Raw genomic sequence first — 24,006 nt, 5'->3', positions numbered from 1 at the left:
GAGTCAACAGTTGGCAGTAATCAATAAGTAATGGATATTTAATATCCCTCAACCGTTTTGGTCGAGGCATGTTCCAGACGTTTGCTGGTCTCCCCATGACAATTTCATATGGGGAGAGACTAGTCCTCGCCTGTAAAGCTGTTCGCATGCAAAGTAAAGCTAGCATCGTGCCATTTCAAATTGTATTTATTTTATTTGTATAGCGCACCAGGCCCAAGGGCATCCGGGCGCATATCTTGGTACAACATTAGTACAGGTTAGACAGTTACAGAGTGATGGTTTCGTAAAATTATTCATAAAAGTAAACATGGGTTACAGTGAGGAGAAAGATGCGTGAGAGCAGAAAAGGCAAAATATATACAATACATAGTAAGCACAATATACAAGGTAGGAACTTGATGTTATTGAGGGTGTTCACTATATAGACTATTGCATTATAGTCAATATATAATATACAACAATATCTAAAAGTTAAGATATGGAATTTAATTACAAACGCAAGTAGGGGTTAGTCTTGTGTGGTGGATAACCAGAGTTTAGTTTTTTGTTTGAATAAGGTCGGAGAGGATTCAGATCTGATGGTTAGTGGAAGCGAGTTCCATAGTTTGGAAGCAAGAACTGGGAAGCTTGCACCACCTGCTTTCTGCAGTTTGTATCTGGGGATGGTCAAGCAGTGTGCTTGAGATGATCTGAGTGGCCGGGTAGGCAAGTACGGAGAGAAGCGAGAAGCTAGGTAGATGGGGGGGCCTGGTTGTTCAAACATTTGTGTGTGAGGGAGAGATATTTCAAAGATATTCTTTGTGTTACTGAAAGCCAGTGTAGACTTCTTCTTGTTTCGGAGATGTGTGCGGATCTGGCGATGTTGAGGGCCGCTCTGATGGCATTATTTTGAGAACCTTTAGGTTACTTTGGTTGGTCCCTTGATATAAGGCATTGCAATAATCGAGTTTGGATATAACCAATGTCCTGGCCAGAGTAATGCAGTTCTGTGTGGAAAGGAAGGGGCAGCATGCTGTGATGAGCTTGCATGTGTATGCAGAGGCAGAGACAACAGCATTAGTTTGTCTGTTGAGTGATAATGTGGAATCAAGATGGATTCCTAATGTTTAATGGAATTGCCGTCAATGTTGAAGGTTTTGAACGATGGGTCGAGCCTGTTCAGTCGTTGTTGGGAGCCCAAGATGAGAAGCTCTGTCTTGTCATTAAGACATAGCTCATGGATGCCATCCAGGCTTGAATGACTTGATGGATATCGTTCAATGCTTTATAGTACACCTTGTAATCACCAGTGACGATAATGAGTATCTGGGTGTCATCGGCGTAGTTGGTATAAGTGACACCCAGTTAATCGAGTACATTGAACAAAGGTTTGGTGAATACACTATAAAGCGTTGTTGAGACGCAGGAGCCTTGAGGCACCCCACACGGCACTGGTGTCAGATCCGCAGATGAAGTGGGTGAGAATACCCTCATGTCTCTATTGTCCAGGAAGGAACTGATCCATTTGGTGGCTTTTTCAGAGAAGTGGGCAGCTGATTTCAAGTGATGACAGATGATTTGGTGGTTCACCAAGTCAAAGGCTGCCTATAAGTCAAGTAGTAATAATAAGGCCATTTTGCCATTGTCTTTTAAGTCCTCAATTTGAGTTTTGAGATCTAATAGGGCTGTTTCCGTCCCGTGCTTAGGTCGAAGTCCAGACTGTCTTGTGCCGAGTAGATTGTTAGTTTCTAAGTACGTCTGAATCTGTAGATATGCTGCTCTATCCAAGATTTTCGGAAGGAATGGTACTGTAGTGATGCGTCTGTAGTTGGTAGGTATGCTAGGGTCCAAGGTAGTTTTTTTTCAGCAAAGGGATGACCCAAGCATCCTTGAGGTTGTCAGGGACCGTGCCCAAATGAAATGAGGAATTGATAAAGGTGGTGATGAAAGGGGCAAGTTCATGCGCGTATTCCTTGATGATAGTGGCAGGCCAGGAATCACCCTGACAATTGGAGGGTTTCAATTTACTAATGATGCTTTCTACCTCTAGGATGGTAAGAGGAGCAAAGCTAAACAGTGTATGAGTGAATGTGGAGGTGGTAGTATTACTGGTCAAGAATTTCGTTTGGGAATTGGTTTGTAGACAACTTTGCTTGGCATTAATTTTAGACTGTAGGGTAGTTATTTTGGTGAGGAGGGCTTTTTGAATATTGTTGCACCACGTGCGGTCTTTGCTGCATGTATCGGGGATGGAAGAGGGGGATTCTAGTTCTTTAAGAATTTTGAATAACTCCTTCATATTAGATTCTGCTTGTCAGATACGTTGGTTGTATGTCTTTTTTTTGCTTGTACAATAGCTTCCTTGTAGTTAAGAGATGCTATAAAGAGGTTGTCTCTATTGGTCTCGCATGGGAGACTTTTCCAAAGAGCTTCTGCATTATGTTTTTCTTTGCGTAATATTCTAAGATGTGGAGTGAACCACGTGTTCAGGTGGGCGCACTGTTCAAATTTCCTTAATTTGAGAGGTGCTATGGTATTAATAGCTTTGAGTAGGGTTTGGTTAAAGGTGTCCACTAGGACTGTCGGGTCATCATGTACCGAAGCACAAGTATTAAGTATAGGCAAGATGAGAGTGAGCAGTTTGTCCCTGGTGATGTCCTTTTTGTTTCTTGTGGGTATGGAAGGTGCAATATTAGGTTTGGCACGTGGGTCATTGGCAGGTATGTTAAAGATGATAATGTGGTGGTCAGACCAAGCTCACGGGGAGTTGGAGCTAATAAGCGTGTTCCAGTTTAGGTCAGCAATCCAGTCGATCGTTCTTCCCTTGTCATGGGTAGGTTCGTGAATGCGATGAGAGAATCCCAGGTTGGAAATATTACTGGCAATCTCGACGGCATGGAGGTCCTTAGGGTCCAGTAGTCCGGGATTGAGGTCACCAAGTAGTAAGACTTGGGAGTTGGTTTAGTGTTGTCGGTGAGGATGGGCATGATGTCATCAGAGAATGAAGAGAGAGGGCCTGGAGGTCTGTAGATGAGGTGCAGTGAGGCTGTGTTCGTGTGGGATAGAGAGAGTTTGACTGATAAAGACTCAGCAAAGTTGTGTGTTAGGAATTAATCTCCTGTTGATGTCGTCTTTCTGAATAAGTGCAAGCCGCCTCCTTTAGAAAGGTTAGAGTAGCGGTTGCTTCTGATAATGGAGTATCCGTCTGGGATAGCTAATGCCAATAGAGGACCTGAGGCTGCATGTAGCCATGTTTCCGTGATGGCGATGAAGTCAAGGTTTTGTGATGTGATGAGATCTGCGATGTCAACAGCGTGGGCCGGAAGGGATCTAGCATTAATGAGAGCTCTCTTTACCTCTTTTTTTAAAGGGGTCTTGGGGTGGTCGGGCTGTGCCTGCACAGTCGAAGGTGGGATGATGGTTAGGCGTCGGTGAGTATTATGATGGGATCGTGGTATATGAGGGAATCTGGATCGCAATCTGTGGTTTCTCAGGTGGAGCGAGCAAGGTTGATTGGAGGTAGGTTTGGTTGCAAAATGTTGTAACCAAAGGGCAGGCGAGTTGAGTTAAGGATTGGCTGTGTGGAAAAGGAAAACATTTTACTCAACTTGTGTTTCAAGATACCGTTTTGACGTTCTACCAAACCGGCACTCATTGGGTGTCTGCCGAATGAACTCGTTTATCAATTTGGAGACCTGTGCTAATTTGCAATATCAGGGCTGCAATAAAGTGCAGCCCATTGTCTGACCATATGACACGGGGTAGCCCGAATCGGGGAAAATATTCTTTTAGCATGGCCTTAGCTGTGGACATAGCTGTACAATCTTTCAGGGGATAGGCATCTACCCATTTGCTGAATGCGCAGACCACCAAGAGGACATACTTATAGTTTTGGCACCTATCCATTTCTAGGAAATCAAAATGGATGACTTCAAATGGCAAGGACGGCGAGCCAAAACTTCCTACTGGTGTCACTGTTCCCTTTCCAATGTTGTTGTAAACAAGTCATGCAATTCTGAACCAATCTCTCAGCAGTTTTTCTAAAGTGTGGATTCTGCTATACAGAATCCAGGTGTTGAATCATTTTTCTAGCACATATGTGTGTCGGACTGTGGGCCATAGTGACCATTGCCATCACATAGGCATTTGGCAACATGCATCGGTTATTTTGTTTGTCCACCCAACAACCCACAGAATCTAATTCTGCTGGGCCATCAGACCAATTTTTTATTTCATCTACAGTAGCTACTTCTTGGATCTCCTTAACTGTTGCAATTCAATTTTCTATCATGCAGCGTACATCTTTGTGTGTAAATCAGTGGCAGTTTGTTTCGCAATTTTGTCTGCAAATGCGTTTCCCTTTCCAACTTTACATGTTACTTTTTTATGTGCTTCACATTTCATTATTGCTAATCGCTTGGGAAGCGGAAGTGCTGACAACAGTCTCACTTTTAAAATGCCATGTTGGAGTTTGGTTCCGTGTGATGTCAGGAAACCCCTTTCAGCCCATAATCAACCAAAATTGTGTACCACCCCAAAGGCATACTGACTGTCGGTATATATGTTTATATTGAGGTTTGCAGAAATTTCACATGCTCTTGTTAATGCTATTATTTCTGCAGCTTGTGCTGAGTTATATGGGATTCGTTTGCTTTCTATAATAGTTTTCGGTGTAGTGATGGCATAAGCAGCAGTTGATGTGCCATCTGGTAATTTAAAACCAGAACCGTCACAAAACAGTTCTCCATCTGGCTGTTTCTGCGGGGTGTCAGTCCTTTTGTCTCTTGCTCAGTAACCATTAAGCAATCATGGAGGAATTGTTTTCCACCCCTTTCTCATTTGGAGGAAGCATTAACTGGGCCCGATTTAAAGCGCAACATCTCTTAATTTGGATATGCGGTGCAAATAGAACAATTTCATACCTTGTTAATCTGGCTGATGTAAGATGTTGTGTCTGTGTTCTATTTAAAAGAATGTCCACTGAATGAGGTACCATTACAGTTAAAGAGTGACCTAAAAACATTCTCTCAGTTTGTTTTACTGACGCATCAGCTGTAGCAACAGCTCACAAAAAACGCAGCAAAGCATATGCAACAGGATCCAGCGTGGAAGAGAAGTAGCTGCATGGTCTATTCCTCTCCCCGTGTTCCTGAGTCAAAACGGCCAAAGCACATCCATTGTTTCCATGCACAAATAACTTAAAACTCTTGTCGTAATTTGGAGTGCCCAAAACTGGAGCTGAACACAATGCAGCTTTGAGCAGGTCAAATGCTTCTTGACATTCCATGTTCCATGGCAAAGGTAAGGTAACATCCTGCCTTGTCAATGCATTATTAATTTCACGATCATTGAAAAGTTAGAAATCCACTGCCTACAATATGAAGACATGCAAATTAAAGCCCTGACTTCTTTCTTCGTAGGCATATCAGAGATGCTTTCTGTTCTTTCTGGTGTCAATCTTCTTCCATGCTTTGAAAGAAGGTAGCCCAAGTAGACCACTTCCTTTCGACAATACTGGAATCTTTTTAGCAAAGCTTTATTTCCATGCGCTGCTAAATGTTTCAATAATGCAACTGTGCTTTCTTTACAAATTTCTTCTGTGTCTGCGGCTATTAACAGGTCATCTATGTAATGTAATAATATGCAACCTGTTGGTAGTTCAAGCATATCTAGTTGTTCCTTCAAAGCTCTACTATAAATAATTGGACTCTCCGTGTAACCCTGTGGAATTTGTGTGAATGTAAATGAACGTACTCCTAGTGTCAAAGCAAACAAATATCTACTATCTGGATACACTGGGATGCTAAAATATACGTTTTTCAAATCAATTACACTAAAATATGATTCAGAGGCTGGAATCGTAGTCTAAATTGTAGTCCCATCCGGGACTAATAGAAATTGCGGATCAACCACTTTATTCACTCCGTGTAAACCAATTATAAAACGGTAAGGTATATCATTACCTCCTTTCTTGTAAACCGGAAGAATCTGACTATTGCAAATGATACCAGAAGTTTCTTCAATTACGTTTCTTTTAATTAATGATACAATGCATTTCAATGCTTTTTCTCCCTCAGTCGAAATTTTATACTGCGGAATATGCAGCAATGTAATTCCTTCTTTCAGAACAATTTTCACTGGCTCTACTTTTAAACAACCAACATCATTGTCGTTCACTGCCCATATACAAGCCGGTACTTTACTCAATTTGGTTGGTAGTGGCTTAGATACAAATTGTGATAGAGGAGTCTTTTGTGGCGAAATTGTCAAATACACTCCATCAGGAGAACAATAAATGACCTCATTCAATTTATTCAACAAATTTAATCCCAACAAATATTCGCTGCAATTTTTTGTCAAAAGAAATGGGCAAGGCTCTGTAAATAGACCTAGTGTTATAGGTACTTGTTGTGGCACTGGACTAATTACTGGCATACCTGAGAACCCTACTGAGAAATTTTTATGCCCTGACAGCGGTATTTCTGGAACCCGCTGATGATCAATTGAACATTTTTGTGCACCTGTGTCCACTAAAAAAATGTGCTCCCTATTCCCTACCTTCATTTGTACGTAGGGCCCTTTCTGGTCAATTGGAATAGGTACTAGTTCCAACCCCTGTCTCTCAGTCGGCTGACTGGGTTTCAACGCCTCACAACGTGTGTTCCTAAACACTGTGAGATGCGAGAGAGAGCGAACAGCGCTCAAGCAGCAATGTATATACATTAGACATATCCTTTGTTAAGGCAATTCGACCCGCCCTTATACATGTCATACAGGCTAGGGTTCAGTGATTGACAATTGACACGTTATGACAAGTCTTCATTCAGCCTAAACATAGTTATTTTAGCAAAGGCAGCAGAGACAGCTTTCTGTTATGGGGAACATGGAGCTCTGGCTCGGCAAGGATATCGTATTCTTAGCAGTGAAACATTCCTTACTACGTTATCTGTGTGTTTCGGCTAATGTGCTAATGGTCAGATAGTTCTGAAGCAGAAAATACCACTCTCCGTAAAGGAGCACCGCTAGGAGAATATAATTAATGTTTAACTGCCTTTTACAACATCGCTTGCAAGACAAACCGGCACCTGGACTACTGATTAGATGCGGCTTCTGCTCAACTTCAAGGACTTAGTGAGAGAGAAAAACAATGTATTTCTGCATAGTTTGAAATTCATGTCTGTTAGTATTTCAGTGTTCAAGCCGTGGCCCCGCACGGTGTGTGAGTCTAAAGCATAGAATACATTTGCAAAGCGTTTTGACAGAAGAGAAAAAGTAAATGGCCGAGATTTCACAAAATGGACACCCTTTGGTTACATTGACGATTCTAGGATTGCGATGTTTGTCACATGATGCGATTGGCTTCTGGCCAACATATTATACATATCATTTGACTATAGGGTTGCATTTCTGGTCTAACACAAGGAAAAGGCACAAATGCAGTGAAAATAGGATGCAAGATTCTAAAAAAAGAACAATACACAGCTAACAGCATGTACATAAAGCAGAGAGATGGTAGAGAAGGACATGCAAAGTGAGATAAGTACAGATAGATCATAGTGCAAGAGGAGGAGGCATAAGGAAAGCCATCACTCACTGGAGGTTCAACAGATCAAAGTTGTGCTGAGGCCAAGGTGAAACATGCCATCACTGTGCGAACACAAAGCTGGTGCAGCGGTCAGTAGCAAATGCTGACACCGTGTTGTGGTTAAATGACCTGTTCCGACTTGACTTCTAGCCTTTCTTCCTCCCCACTCTCCTCACCTGTGTTGTAATCTTCCAAATCTTCAGGGCTGACGTGGCGATGTGTGTGGTAATCTCTCTCCTTTTTAGATGAAGAGTGCCTGCCACGAGAGGAAGCCACAGTGAATGCTCTGAAACCAGCAGTCCTGAGGCTCCGTTCCCGTAGTCAGGCCGGTAAGGGAAAAGGCCAATGCGGCAGAAAAAACCCTTATGCTGCGATGCGAGAGAGTTTCAGAGAGGTCGAATGTCTGGTAACAGCTGATGGAGCCGGCAGGAGGAGTCCGAAGAGGAGTTGGAGGGATGTCCCGTAACAGAATCTCAGGAATGCTAGACAGAGGCACTGAGATAAACAAGGTATCACAAGAAGAGAGGGGATAGAAGGCGGAAGGTGTAAGCAGAAAAAAAGGCTTGCCGCGGAGTAGCCGAGCAGGCAGGGTAGCAGCCGGAGAGAAGGTAAGGAGGAAATTAAAGGAAGGCGGAACGCAAGAGGCACGAACCAGAGGAAAAGGAGAGCGGCTAAATAGAAGCTGAGAAAGCGAAAACTAGCATTTTACCCAAAGAGAAGCGTTAGCCTAATTCGGGGGTTGCAACGCAATTGTAGCCGGAAGAGGAGTGAATTAGTACCATCTTAGGCAACGCGGAAGTAAACGCCAATCAGGTCGCCCTGTGACAGTATGCCCCCTTCCAATGCGGAGTACTCCGGGCTTACTGGGGTATAAATGATGAAAGTGGCTTAACAACCTAGGGGCATGTACGTGAGAAGCGGGTCCTCCGACTCAGGGTATCCCTTCCACGAAAGTAAGTATTCCAAACGTCCCTTGTAATATCTGGAGTCACGGATGGCAGAGACCTCATATTCATCTTTGCCACTGGGACGTGCAAAGGTTTGATGGGGAACTGATCTCTGGTATGTGTCTGGGACGAAAGGCTTAAGAAGGGAAGAGTGAAAAACAGGATGTATGCGACTGAGATTGGAGGGTAGATCTAACCTATAGGAGACTGGGTTGATCTTAGATAGGATGGAAAAAGGACCCAGAAAGCGAGGTGAAAGCTTAGAAGAGTGAACCCATTTAGGTAAGAACTTAGTAGAAAGCCAAACTTTGTCCCCTTTTTTCCAATTAGGACAATCCTTGTGATGTTTGTCGGCCTGTTCTTTGTTCTGTTTCCTACTCATCTCCAGGCAGTGCTTGGCAGAGATGTGAGCTTCTGCTATGGACTGAAGTACAGCTTCCGCTGTAGGAGAGTTAGTAGGAATGTGAAGAATTGGAAGAAAGGATCTTGGATGAACCCCATATGTACAAAAGAATGGTGTTTGACTGATAGCTGAGTGCTTTGAGTTGTTGTATGTAAACTCTGCTGTTGGCAGTAATGAAACACAGTTGTCTTGGTACTGGTTACTGTAGCACCGCAGATACTGCTCTAAGCTAGCATTGAGTCGTTCCGTCTGGCCATTAGACTGAGGATGGAAACCAGAGGAAAGAGCACTTTTGACTCCAATGCGGGAACAGAGAGCCTTCCAGAAGTTGGAGATGTACTGGCTGCCTCGGTCTGAGATTATCCTATCCGGAAGGCCGTGTAGTCGAAAGATGTCCTGAGCAAAAGTCTCTGCCATCTTCGTAGCCAACCCTGTAAACCCTGTAAAGGAGAAAAATGTACCAATTTGGTAAAAGTGTCTATAGTTACCATGATGCACGTACAAGAGTTAGATACCGGTAGGTCGACTATGAAGTCCGTAGAAATGAGTCCCCAGGGGCGTGTAGGCATCTCCGATTGAGTCAGCAACCCTAAGGGTTTACCAGATGGATATTTGGCTATGGCACAAATCGGGCAAGCTTTAACATAGTCCTTGACGTCTTCTTTTAGCTTAGGCCAGAAAAATGATCTTGCAACAAGTTCTGTGGTGTTGTATTGTTCTCTGTGACCGGCTGTGGGTGGATCGTGACACCAACTAATAATCTTCTTCCGCCAAGGACCTGAAGGGATGTACAGTCGGTTACCATAATACACTAACCCGTCCCTCTCAATATAGGTCTTTCTTCCTTGACGTAGAAGTTCAGGCATCTCGGATGCCAAAGCTGTCTTGACTTCTTGAAAGAAGGTATTAACAAGTCCCAGAATCTTGTTTCTTTGGAACATTGGTTCCCTGGGAAGAGTAGAACTGTCACCAGAGGTATCTTTCCGAGACAAGGCATCGGCTACTCTGTTGTTAGTTCTGGATGGGTAGGTGATTTGAAAGTAATATTGTGCAAAAAAGTAGGCCCATCGGGCTTGCCTCGAGTTGACGCACTCCATATTTTGCAAGACTCTCAGATTTTTATGGTCAGTTCTGATGAGGAAGCTGTGTCGGGATCCCATGAGTAAGTGTCGCCATTCCTCGCAAGCCTGTTTCATAGCAAGCAGTTCCTTTTCCAGAACTGAATAGTTTAGTTGACTGGAGGACAGTGTTTTTGAGAGATAGGCTATGGGATGTTCAACACCCTTGTAGAAGGACAGCTCCTATGGCCATGGCGGATGCGTCTGTTTCCACGATAAACTGTCGATTCTGGTCGGGGTGACGAAGAATGGGGGCGGAGCAGAAGAGCCTCTTCAAATCTCCAAAACTCTGTTCTACCTCTGGAGACCATACAAAGGAGCTGGTACTCTTTTTTTAACAACTTGGTGATGGGAAGAACAATCTCAGAGAAGTTGGGAATGAATCTCCTGTAAAAATTCGACAGACCAAGGAATCTTCGCACTTCCTTGACATTGGTAGGAGAGGATCAACTGAGTATAGCTGAGACTTTGCTTGGATCCATGGATATTCTTTCTTCCGACAGTATGTATCCGAGATAGGGTACAGATGAGACTGCAAAGACACATTTCTCGGGTTTGACCAGGAGTTGGTACTGTTGAAGGCGCTCCAAGACCTGTTTGACATGAAGTATATGTTCTTCTAAAGTTGATGAATAGATTAGGATATCATCAAGGTAAATGATGAGTTACCAATAATAGATCTGACAATATTCGGTCCATAAACCGCTGAAAAATTGCCAGCGCATTCACCACACCGAACGGCATCACCTTGTATTCGTATAACCCGAACGGGGTGCAGAAGGCTGTCTTCCACTCATCCCCCTTAGCTATGCAAAGCAAGTGGTATTCCGGAGGTCGAGCTTGGTAAAAAATGCGTGCCCCTTGTACAGTCTCAATAATCTGTTATTAGTGGCATGGGGTAGCGGTCACGAATGTTAACTTTATTAAGGCCCCTCTAGTCTATACAGGGCCGAAGCTCGGTTGAGTCTCTCTTCTTGGTGAAAAACAAAGAAGCTCCTGCTGGAGACTTTGAAGGCTGGATGAGACCGTTCTGCAATTTGGCATCCAAATAGTCCTTTAGGACTTGTTTCTCCGTTTGAGTTAAAGAAAACATCCGACCAAAAGGAACCAGGGCATTGGGTTCCAGATCTATGGTGCAATCCTCAGGCCTGTGTGGAGGTAACCTGGCAGGCTTCTTTTCCTCGAAAACATCTTGATATGATGAACAATACTGGGGTAAGGCGTGTACTCCCACGTGATTGCTTGCTAATACCGTGATAGTCTGGAGATCACTCTTGTTGGCTACATGGAAGCAGTGAAGTTTACAAAAGGAGGAACAAAAACTCAACTGATTGCTGGTCCAGTTTATCTGAGGATTGTGTTTTCTCAGCCAGGTAATACCTAGTATGATAGGAAAGTGAGCAGCTCGTATGATATCGAATTTGAGAATCTCTGCATGTTGAAAGATGGTTACATGTAATTCTTCTGTGTTATGGGTTATGGGTCCTGAAAAAAGTGGGGTACCATCCACTCCTTTTACCTTTTGATCTTCCTTGCGGACTAGCCTGCGAAGGCCCACCTTTTCTGCCCATAGAGTGTCCACAAAGTTCCCTGCAGCCCCATAATCCAAGAGGGCTAGAGATTCTACTGATCTGCTGTGGACGTTCATGAGGATTGGAATGACCATAAGTCTGGAGTCTTCCTGGACGTTGGGAGCGGAGACTGAAAGCGAAACATAGGGACTGCGTGAACTGCATGAAGCCCATCGGAACCTAGTCCCTACTGGTGCCAAGGGAGCTTGTTTCCCTGTTTGGTTGGAACCTCAGAGCAATCGTTAAGAAGGTGCTGTTCTGAACTACAATAAGCACATAGTCCCTTCTCCTTTCTCCGTCTTCTTTCAGCAGATGAAAGAGGGCCCCTAATAGCTCCAATCTGCATGGGTTCTTCATGAGAGTGGGTGGAAGAGGGTAAGGACGATGCAGAAGCCCGGGAATCTGAAAGATGCACTGCAGTACGGTGTCTGCGGCGTTCCGATCGACGTTCCTGAAGTCGATACTCGATCTGCAATACAGATAAGTCTGTAAAGGTCGGTGGTCGAGAAGACCTGGCGAGTTCGTCTTTGATCTCTTCGTTTAAACCTCTTTGGAATATGGCATACTGGACTTGTTCTGGCCAACCAGCCCCTACTGCCAAAGTCTTGAAATTAGATATATAGGTCAAGACATAGGAGGTATCTTGTCGAACATCTAACAAGTCCTCACAGGCTGTGAAGGTTAGTTCTGGTCTCTCGAAGATCTGTTTTAATAGAGTCTGGAATCTGGCAAAATCATGCAGTATAGGATTGGCACTAGTTACCAACGGGGTGGCCCATGTCAGCGCATTGCCAGTCATGTTGGATATCAAAAACCCAACCTTTGATTGGTCTGTGGCGAAGGAACGAGGTCTGAAGGTAAAATAGACTACGCAAGCTTCCAAGAATTCTTTAACCTTTTTGGGAGAACCATCAAATTTTCCAGAGGGAAGCGACATGGTTGGTAGTTCCACCGGAGGGGTTTCATGAGTGGTGACTAGTTGCTTTAATACCGCATTTTCTGCCTTCACAGGCTGTAGTTCTTGTGACATCCCCTGGATTACCTTCCAAAGTTCCTGGATCTGTTCCTCAGCTGACATTATGTTATCTGGGCGTTGCAATCTGACCTGTTCCGACTTGACTTCTAGCCTTTCTTCCTCCCCACTCTCCTCACCTGTGTCGTAATCTTCCAAATCTTCAGCGCTGAGGTGGCGAAGTGTGAGGTAATCTCTCTCCTTTTTAGATGAAGAGTGCCTGCCACGAGAGGAAGCCACAGTGAATGCTCTGAAACCAGCAGTCCTGAGGCTCAGTTCCCGTTGTCAGGCCGGTAAGGGAAAAAGCCAATGCGGCAGAAAAAAACCCTTATGCTGCGATGCTGTGATGGAGAGTTCCAGAGAGGTCGAATGTCTGGTAACAGTTGATGGAGCCGGCAGGAGGAGTCCGAAGAGGAGTTGGAGGGATGTCCCGTGACAGAATCTCAGGAATGCTAGACAGAGGCACTGAGATAAACAAGGTATCACAAGAAGAGAGGGGATAGAAGGTGGAAGGTGTAAGCAGGAAAAAAGGCTCGCTGCGGAGTAGCCGAGCAGGCAGGGTAGCAGCCGGAGAGAAGGTAAGGAGGAAATAAAAGGAAGGCGGAACGCAAGAGTCGCGAACCAGAGGAAAAGGAGAGCGGCTAAATAGAAGCAGAGAAAGCGGAAAACTAGCGTTTTACCTAAAGCGAAGCGTTAGCCTAATTCGGGGGTTGCAACGCAACGGTCGCCGGATGAGGAGTAAATTAGTACCTCCCGGTGGCCGCCATCTTAGGCAACAACTAGACCTGCACAGCACGAACATTGAAAACGTGCTGGAACTAGTGGTATTGGCGTCGGCGCCGGAGCCGCCAATGTGGAAGTAACCGCCAATCAGGTCGGCGTATGACAGTAAAGGAGGTGGCAGCAAGGCAGGCCCAAAACACGTGGGTGCGGGAGCTAGCTTGTGGGGCCCATACATGTACAAAGGGGAAGTGCGCCTTAATACAGCACACAACAATGGTGCAGTCGGTAGAAAAGCTGACACCAAGTTACAAGTATGGAGACCACTGAGGTGAGATGATGAAAAAGCAGACACGGGTGCTGCAGCCTCCAAGGAGAGGAGGCAGTAGCGAGCCGTGCTTCGCAACTCAGCGGTTGATGTAAATGCCAATGCTGAGGGGCCTTACTTGGGTAGACGACGAGGAAAGCTGCCAGGCGTCCAGACAGAGAGCCTCATCATGAGTTTCGCTGTAACCCTTAAATCCGGCGGTAGCGCTATTACCGCTGGATTTAAGGGTCCACCAAATCAGGTCTTCGGCGGATTTCTCCCCAGCTCTGAGCTGGGGGGAAATCCGCCGATAATTTGCGCTATTACCGCCAGTGGGGAATGGGGAATCCCCGAATGGGCTCAGTGGGGAATTGGCAATACCCGTTCCGCCAAACCCGTGATCCCGCGCTATTAACGCCGGGGGGTTTGGCAGTAGCGCCGGCGTTACCGCCCAACTCATGATGAGGCCCAGAGTTCCAACAGGTGACCCTCGGAAGCAAAGATTCAATTCAGAAGTTTCACTAAACACAGGACAGGCACTGCAGTCCAGGAGAAACTGCCAAAACTCTGAACGCGAAGGCACACTCCACACACTCCGGGTCTTTGCACCGGGGGGCTCGTCATCCAGGCCTAGTGCACTCCACAGCCAAGCCACAGAGCTTGATGTTAGGCAGCCAGAATTCACCCGCTATGCGCACCAATCGTTCGAGGGCCACAAAGCTAGCCATAGACCACCAATGTCAGGGGCCTCCACCCACCTCAGGTAGCCCCCTAACCAGGTTTTTCTCACTGGAAGCAGCAGTCGGATCCACGAAATGGCATGTTTATGACAGAAGACCCCATATCGGCAGCCTTCATTACAGAGATGTCATCTGAGACATCAAGGGCCCAAGTTATAGTCATTACTTTCCTCCATTACTTCATTCAGTGGCTGCCCTCTGTGTACAAGTACGGCATGCGATTGTTCCCTGGCACTACTGTTAGGGACACTGTATGAGCCACACTCTTTGCCGGCCAATCTGCCAGTCTACCGACAAGTGATTGGAGACTCACGCCCACACTGCATGGAGCTGGTTGACAGATCTGGATCTTTCTGCTGTAGTTTTGATGCAGCAGACTGCAGCAAAACACTCTCTGCCAGGAATGCTTTCAATTTGTTGTGCACGCCAAGATGATTACATTTGAATAGTAGTGACTCCAGCAGAGTGGAATGGATCTGAGTTTCCACTTTCAGACTTTCATATAGGGCAACTAGTGCACAGATTTATTTCAAGTAACAGACTGTCCTGCCCTTTGCCCACAGATGCAGAGATGCCGCCATTATTAACACATTTCAGCAATGCTGATCGATGTCTATGAGGAACCGGGGCAGGAGTGGAGGCAGGAATCTGTGTCATGGGTTGTAGCTTCCATTAAGTCCGGGGCAATCTCGAGGCTTGCAAGATCACCCAAGAGCTGATCATTCCCAAAATCCAGCACACTCAACACACCGTCTTCTGATATGTTGGTTCTGTGCATGTCATTTGGAGATGTGGGTTCTGCTGTATGTTGGCCTGTATTAACACACTATACTCGATCTAACAAGTTAAAGACGTAAACATGCAGCTATTGGCTTTAGGCTTCAATCTTTTCTTCCCTGCCACAGGCTGCACATTGTTTGGTTATATCCTCTCCAGGAGACTGCAGTAATGGTAAGTGCACAGCAAGCTGCATTGTTTCTGACATTGCGACACTCATTTTCACTTGCTTAGACCTACTACGCAGGTCATACATAAACGCACAGCAGTCAAAAGGAACACACTCCCGAAACTCACCAGGTCAAAGTCGTGGACACAAGTGGCAGTCTCAAGGCAGCGGGAGCAGACTAGATTTAGACTTTTCCATTTCAGTAGCTTAAAGATAATGCCAGAGGCAGCTCCAACAGCTGAACTGCCAAACTGCTTCTTCTGAACACACAGCCCATACTCCGCGCCGGTGTGAGTTGTTGAAGTTGTCCTTTCCCAGGTGAGAGCGTGAAAAAACTGTCCGCACAGATGAAGGAAGACAGACAGCATAACCTGCCAAACTGCTTCTAAACACAAAGCGCACTCTAACATTAAGTGCCCAATCCTTGTTCACGACTAAAGTGCAATGGCTATAGAGGAGATTCCTCCCATGCTTTGAAAGGTGTTCCTCCCATGCATTGAAACGTAAAATATTGTGAAGCATGGGTTACTTCGACACCATGTTGTGGGGGTGGGGGATGCTGCACTATACTATAAGTACACATGTTCAAAATGGCTGGTGTTGGCATGATGTTCTAAGAGTAGTTCTTTCATTTTCAGCAGTGTTGAGCGGTGGTCAAATATCCATAGATTAGCAACAAAACAATTAAGAGCAGTCATGTTGTCCATCCTTTCTTTTATTTGTTGTGTTTATGTGTTATATTTCACTTTCAGAAAATGTGACCTTTGAATCATGTGGCAAGAGAGAAGAACGCAGTGCGCTCAGGTCACGGATTATTGGTGGTCTTCCTGGAAACTCCCCTTGGACTGTCAGCCTGCGTAATAGGTGAGAGTTAAGTGATTACAGAAAAATGCGTTTGTCATAGACCTAGTCCAAGAATATGGTGGAGTCCTCAAGCGACAGTAATGCCACAACTTGTAAAATCCAGTAACCTGTAGGTCCTGCTTTTGTTGCGGTGACTAGGGCTCTGCGTGGCAAATTTAAATATTATTTTTAAAGGCATGAACTGAGCCTCACACTGGTGGGCCACCTATTTTACCTTGAGTGGAAGAAAGGACCGCGTGGAAATGGGAGTTTCATTCCATCTAGAGGGTTAGGAGGCGCCATATGGGTTATGTTCCTACTAAGTTCGATCTCCATGATTCCATGTGCATGGCAATAAATGATCTCATTAAAAGTTCCAAATGATTTCCTGAAATACCCATGTTGTCAAATTAATTAACATGAATCTATTTGAATGCCCAACTAAGCTAGGTATCTGGACCATCACATCATCCACAGACCAGACAAGAGGGAACCAACACAAAACAAACAGTGATGGATGAAAGGTTTTTCATTAATAACCTCTGCTGTTGCTCTGGGAACCTTCCAGGACAAGGGTTTCTAGACTTCTGTGCCATTATAAAAGGAGATCTGTCATAAACAAATCATTCTTGGCCCAGCCTAAACTCTTAGGCCTCACCCCCCTCTGCACAGATATACAAGCCACCCCAGACAGGTGTGTCCCATATTTGGCATCAACAGTAAGGTGCAGCTTGGTTCCCGCTGGTGCAAGGAGCGAGACACACTCTGGGCGTATCTGCTCTCATTTTAGGAAACTAAAGCCAAAAAGTGATGGATGGCAACTTTGAATTGTTGCTGCTGTCATTGCTCTGGGCTTCTGTCGATGCCCCACATCTTTTACCCTGTCTGGGCCAGTAAAGAAGGGGACTAATTATATTCAAATTGGTTGTGGTCCTGCCACCAATGTCAGTCAGCACAAACTTCCCCCTCCTATCCACTAAACCCAAAAACCTTGTATTTGTTTAAACATAACCACTGGGACAGATTTTACCACAACACAAAGCATTTTGCCTATCCAGCTTTATTAAGGTATTATAACAATGATGATTTAACTATTTAAATATATAGGCTGAACTGGGCCCCTTTCAAGTTCTGAAATGTGCCCGTGTTGAACATAAGATCAAAATGAGATCGAACATGTCTGTTTTGCATAAGGCTTGTAACAAAGTACCATTTGGCAGTCCAAAGGAGGAGTATCAGGAGACTTTTGGTCAGGTCCAGGGGAAAGTCAACTGCTACGCAGTTTGACACACAGATGTAGTAATTGGTGGGGAGAGAGGGGGTGGGCGGAATTAGAGCCTCCATCATCCCTGGCCTGCTGAGATATTTGAGGCTTGAGATTATTTGAGGTTGAATGGGGTTTGCTAATGACCACAGGACTGAATAAGGACCATGAATAAGGACTGCAAGTTATTTCTGGAGAAGATTACATCTCTTCCCACATGGCTGCGAGACCATTTTCTCTCACATCTGAGTTAAGGAACAAGAGACCATTGTCAGGAGACCAGCACACATGCAATAGAATGAAAACATGGGGCACTGAAGAGACAGACAATCAAATGCAGTGAGTTGTCATGGCAAGGTCAGGCAAGCGGTATAGCAGTTCCACCTAACTTCAAGATGGAAGACAAGCCTTTTGAAAGCTTAGAACGTGGAGCGATGTAACAATTGGAATCCCTGACCTATTTACAAGGCACACATGGGTAAGTGGGAAGGACATGCTGTTAACCAGTCACAGGTGCCCAAACAAACATGTCATATGTGGCTCAAATTAACCTGTTACAGAATCATTTGTTATTTTATGTTAAAGGTATTTGTACCGCGCACCGTCACCAATGGCGGATCTGAAACAAAAAGGAGGTGGGTGGGTTAGTAGGGTGAAGTGTGAGTAGGAAAGTGAGAGCAGTGGTGTCCTGTTGGCAACTTCAGTTCAGTTTTCACTGTGTGCTGAGCTCGGGTGCGATTATCTAATCGAAGTGGGTCCCCGTGTGCTGCTGGTGCGAGTTATGTGTTTGTAGCGATGTGGTAAAGTACGTGCGGTTTGCTGTGCAGAGAAGGGAGTGTGTTGGATTCTGTGTGAGAAAGGTAGAAGGAAAAATGACGTTTGTTATTTATTTTTTCCTATTTTTATTTATTAACTTTTTTCTCCACATCTTAGATTGTTCTATAGGGTTTCTATTGTGGTTTGTCTATCTGGTAGATGGGTGTGATTGTAGTTTGTCCTTCTGGTTTATGGCTGTGATGGATGGCAGTTTTCTTATGAGCTATTTCAAGGTTTATGTACCTGGTTGAGGCAAGCATTTTTCTCCGTCTTTGTATTGGCGCTGTATATTCTACAGGATTCTGCTACCTTCCTACCCATTTCCCTGTTGGTGATCCTTAGCTGCCAACGTTTCCTCTGTGGATTAGAGGTTATGCTGACATGTCATCCTTACTCTTCCCTCCAGATTTCTCAATATTCATTCCTAGTGGGATCCTAACCTACCTACGTTCCCTTTTGGTATAGTGTTATGCGTGGAGTGGGTCCTCCCCCTCCGTCTGGTTACGGGAGCTAACTTGGGAAGATTGGGTGGATCGATTTTCTCTGGGTTTTTGTTTCTCTGCGTATGTGCTTCCCAGTTGTTCAATCTAGTTATGGTGCAAAGGGCTAGGTTTTGAATAGTTTCCTGAATAGAAGGTGATCTCCTGTGTCACATATGATTTTTGGTAGCTCATTCCAGGATTTTGGTGCAAGGTGAGAGAATGAGGATCCTCCTAATTTTCTCTTGTTGAATGGTTTGGGTTCTTGGCAGATGTTGCTGCTTGATCTGAGCTTTCTGGTTGGGCGGTAGATGTTTGTTTTCTCTTTTAGGAACTCTGCTCCTTGGCCGTGGATTGCTCTGTGCGTTATGCACATTGATTTGAACGTTTTTCGCTGTTTTATTGGTAACCAGTGTAGCCATTTCAGTGCTGGTGTGATGTGTTCTGTTCGTGCTATTTTGAGCAGGAGTCTGGCCACAGCGTTTTGGATGCGTTGAAATTTTTGTAAAAGTCGCTCTGGCATTCTTAGGTATAGGCTATTGGCGTAGTCTACTCTGGACATGATGAGGGCTATGATGGTGAGCGTTTTGTGAGTGAATGAAAGGTATGGTAGGAGCCTTTTTGCTGCTTGTGGGAGGAAGAAGCATTTCTTGATCAGAGCGTTTACTTGTGGCTCTAAACCTAGTTTGTTGTCCATCAAGACTCCCAGGTCTTTTACCATCATTGATGGAACCGGCGCTGTACCAAGTTCTATTGGCCAAGGGATGTAGTGATTGTTTTCTCCTTTTGTGGAAATGATCATTATTACTGTTTTGCCCGGGTTGAGTTTGAGGTAGTTTGAGTTCATCCAGCTATAGATTTCATGAAGACAGCTATCTAGTGTTGTTTTTTCTTCTTGTGTGTCTTGTATTTTGCAGACTATTGGTGTATCGTCTGCGTAGTTGTAGCCTGTGAGGCCAAGTCTTTTAATGATCTTGATTAATTGAGCCAAGTATATTTTGAACAGCAATGGGGAGAAGGATGATCCTTGAGGTACTCCACAGGTGGAATCTCTTGAATTGGATTTGAAGGGCTTGATCCATATGGTTTCTGTTCTGTTTGTTAGGAAGGATTTAATCCATAGTAAGGCTAGGTCGGTCATTCCTATTTCTTCCAATCTCCCGATGACGATGTCATGGTTGACTGTATCAAATGCTGCGGAAAGATCTAGAAGTATCAGAGCTGTGCTTTTGTCAGAGTCTGCGTTCTCTTTTAGATCGACCCAGATTGAAAGGAATGCTGTTTCCATGCCTCTCATTGGTCCGAAACCTACTTGTGCCTGGTCCTGCAGGTGGTGTTCTTCTATGAATTCTTGGATTATTCTATAAATGTATGCTTCGAGTAGTTTCACTTGGTACGGGATGTTGGAGATAGGTCTGTAATTTGGGAGGTCCTTCACGTTTCCAGCGCTGTCCTTGAGGAGCAACTTGATGTATGCTGATTTGAAGGATTGTGGCACTTTCCCTATTGCGATTGAGTTGTTGAAGAGATTTCAGTAGAATTCCATGGTTGTTCCTTGTTTGAGGATTGATTTGTATATGTCTGGTGGGGCAGGGATCCATGGGGAGCCCGTTTTGTTGCTATTGTTTAACTGCTTAAGGAATGTCTCTGCCGATATTTGGGGGAAGATTCAGAGTTCGTTCCGGCATTCGTCAGATGGGTGGGTTGCATGGTCTGCTTTGTATAATCTGTTGGATGGTGCTGATTTTGTTTTTGAAGTGGTCTGCAAGGTCGTTGCATAATCTCAGTGATGGTATAAGGGCGTTGTTGCAGCCAAAGGGTTTTTTCTTTTAGTTTATGATTTTAAACAGTTCTTTTTGGGTGCTTCGATGATTCTGTTGTTGCAGTATTTCCTTTTGGCATTTTGAATTTCCTTTCTGTATGAGCGGATTTGTTGTTGGAATTGGAATTTCTTTGCAGGGTTGTTTTTTATTTCTCCACTCTAGTTCAAGTTTTTGTTTTTTCCTTTTCATGGTGCTGAGTAGCGGGGTACATTTTCTTTTGCGTGATCGGTTTGTTGGTTTCCAGTAATTCAGTTAGGGTGGCATTTTTGATGGTCCTCCAGTTTCTTTTCATGATAGTTGGTAGGTTGGTTGTTTTATTGTTGGCGTGGCCAGTGTGATCACGAAGGGAATGATGAGGTGGTCGCTCCAGAGGATCTGTATTGGTGGTGCCGTGGTAGTGAGGTTTTTGTTGGCAAAGATCGCATCTAGTTAAGTCCCACCGCGTGGGTTGCTCCTTTGACTAATTGATGTAGCTTCATTGTTTCCAGTTGTTTGGCTAATGATTTTTTGTGATTGTGCTTTCTTCGCAAACAATATGTTGAAGTCACTGAGGATAATTGGGTGTTCCTGCTCGATGGCTATGTTGGTGATTGCTTCCTTGAAGGCATTCACGAATTTCGCATCGTAGGTTGATGGTCTGTATATCAGTACGAATTTGAGGTTTGTTTTGGGGTTTGTTGATAGGCGAAGGATTAATGATTTGCAGTTTTTGATGTTTAGAGGGTCTTCGACTTACATTTTTAGGTGTTTCTTGTGGGCTATTGCCAATCCTCCACCCCTTTTCTTTTTTTTTTTGTTTGCTTGCACACACTTGAGGTTTTCAGGCAGGCAGTTGTGGAGTGTAATTTTGTTGTTGTTGTCAAGCGATGTTTCACTTATGAATAGGATGTCGATACCTCGATCGCACAAGAGGTCGTAGATGTCGGTGGCATGTTTGGCCATAGACCTAGCAACGATTAGATTGCAATGGATCTTTGTGGTGTGGTTGGGTTTGTTTATTGATCCACGTTTTGGCTTTTTGATGTTTCGTTGGTGTATTTGTGTTGTTGTCGTCCCTGATTGGTTGGAGTTTGGTGGAGGCTCCTTCATCGTTGAATAGGCCTGTTAGATTTATGGTTAGGTTGCTGAATCTTTCAGATTCATCATCATTCCTGAGTTGATGCGGTTGTTGGTGTTGCCTTTGCGTTCTTGTGATATATGGGGTGAAGGAGTTTTTTTTAAAAAAAACAATTTTATTAGTTTCAGCTTAATTACCATACATTAAACCAAATTTCAGTGTGCAAATACAGTTTCACCATATTACCTCCCACCCCAACACCCCACCCTTCCCCCCAAGCCTCACAATACAATAACTTCCTCCAGCTAACTCGTAGGTGTCACGTCCTTGGTATCAGGCCATTCTTTTCTTAGTTCCTCTCCTTTTATTTTGAGGTTGCAGATGGATCTTGATATGTCTGGCCATGTCAGTGGCATTGAAGAATCATGGTCCTACACTTATAGGTAGGTATGGAGTGAGGTATAGCACTTTTTCTCTTGTGGCGTGCAGTCTGAGGTTGGGGCGGCTTCTGTTGGCGGCGGTTGAGGGTGTGGATCCGTTATTATTGGTCCTTGTTCCGGGTCTCTTTGGGGGCATCCAATTCTTTGTCTGGGCATGTTGTCTCCTAGATAGGATTGGAGTGGGTATTGAGATCACTGGGGCAGTAGCCCACCTGTTTGGCCTTGTGTTTGGATAGTGTTCAGTTTTATCTGTTGTGATCGCTGGGGTGTCTGTCTGCTTAATAAGTAGTTTTCGGGTGTAACTCTATCTGGAGTGAGTGAGGTACTAAGTGTGGGAAGGGATAGCATGGAGGTGGGAGGTATGACTGTGGGTTACTGTTTAACTGGGGTAGATATCTGTTTTATGGTTACTAGCTTTCACTGATCGTTGGCTGATCTTGGGGATGGGAAAGGCCTAGGAATGAATGATGGCAGGCAGTGTTAGTATACACCTATATAGAGTTATAGGTGGGAGGGTTCAGCCCACATTAGCTAACGCGGGCAGCTTCCCATTCAGCCTCTTACAGGCCCCTCTGTTATAGCTGGGAAAGAGGCCCCACAGTAAGGGTAGGTGATGTGGAGCAGGGGTCTTTGTGTTGTAGTGAGGCATCGCACGAATGGGTCAGAGCCACTCGAGGTGACCTGTAAATCCCTGGCAGCATCAGGTATTTTTGGTGCAGAGAAGAACAGAAAAGGACTCTGGACACTGTGGAGAATGAGCAGGATATTGGGTAGTGGCGATCCAGCCTAGAGCTAGGCAGAGTCTTTATTTTAGACAATAAGAAGGAAGGGGGATGATCTGGTGGTAAGGCCCAACTACAACCAAGTGAAGTGAAAATTGACCTACCGTTGTGCGATACAGCCCTGTGGGAATCGCCACCATACTGTTTGGTCTACTAATGCGGGACTAGAATTTTTAAATTGTAGAAACAAAGCCCAATTATGATGTGTCTCATAGGCAGACGGCAAGCCTGTTAAGGGCCTGAGATATTTGGCCCTGACCCCTCCTGTCTTTCCACTCACATGGCCTATGTAAAAAGGAAGAGCAGGCAATGGGCTAAACAATGCCATCAGAATGTGAGCAGGCACACCTTTCACTGAAGACAGCACAGCTCTATACAATGAGAGAAGATGACATGTCTATGGTCACAGTATTGTCCAGTGGTAAAGCATATATATGCACATTGACACTTTGAATGCACTATCTTTATTGTGAATACCTAATCTCATCTCTGACTAACTCATAATGCTCCTCTTTGGAGATTGTGACCCAGTTTTTAGAAACCTCTTATGAAACAACCAGGTTCTGATGCTAAGCTAGTTTTCATGACTAGTATCCTCTGGGGAAAGTATGTTGTTTTGTAGCACAGTAGCTGTTACTGTCACCAAAATGTATACACTCAGGTTTTCAACCTCAGATCAGAGAAAAGCGCTCTGCCTCTCTGGGATTTGAAACAAGTGTTTGACACACAGAGATCTTCTGAACCATTGTGGCACTGGACTCCTAAACATGCATTTCAAATTTGATTTTTGCACATTATTGGCCAACTAGATCTATTACTTATTTGAGATTTCAAGGGACTGACCATGAAATAGACATATTGAGTTGTTTTTTATTTTAAAATGTGTTTATCATTTCAATAATCACATTACATCAGGATCCAGAGTGCCATCTGCTCATTATAAACTGGGCTAAATAACGGAAACTATAAATATACAATTTAGGCTTGGATGTACGGTACATTTTGCAAACAATCACTGTAACATGGGGGATTTCAAGGGGTGCAGCAGTGTGACAGAACCAAACACTGGACCATAATTGGGGGATAGGAATCGGGGCGCAAAGCTTTATATGTATCTGAGCACTGAATACCAAACAATGATGACAACACTTCAGGGTGGCTTATCAGAGGGATG

General features: G+C 44.5%; 1 protein-coding gene across 2 annotated transcripts in view; it reads left to right on the top strand.

Annotated features, from left to right (window-relative positions):
* MST1 (macrophage stimulating 1) overlaps positions 1 to 24,006 on the top strand; it is a 1,288,434-nt gene that overhangs the window by 1,059,868 nt on the left and 204,560 nt on the right. For both annotated transcript variants that reach the window (XM_069644177.1, XM_069644176.1), the window contains one exon: positions 16,081 to 16,192. In XM_069644177.1, the coding sequence (XP_069500278.1) occupies positions 16,081 to 16,192 (112 nt within the window). The remainder of the gene's footprint in view (positions 1 to 16,080; positions 16,193 to 24,006) is intronic.

The sequence above is a fragment of the Ambystoma mexicanum genome, chromosome 2p, assembly GCF_040938575.1.
Source record: "Ambystoma mexicanum isolate Mex_15411 chromosome 2p, UKY_AmexF1_1, whole genome shotgun sequence".
Classification (NCBI taxonomy): domain Eukaryota; kingdom Metazoa; phylum Chordata; class Amphibia; order Caudata; family Ambystomatidae; genus Ambystoma; species Ambystoma mexicanum.
Note: the sequence above shows the minus strand (reverse complement) of the source record. Positions and strands in the feature narration are given on the sequence as shown.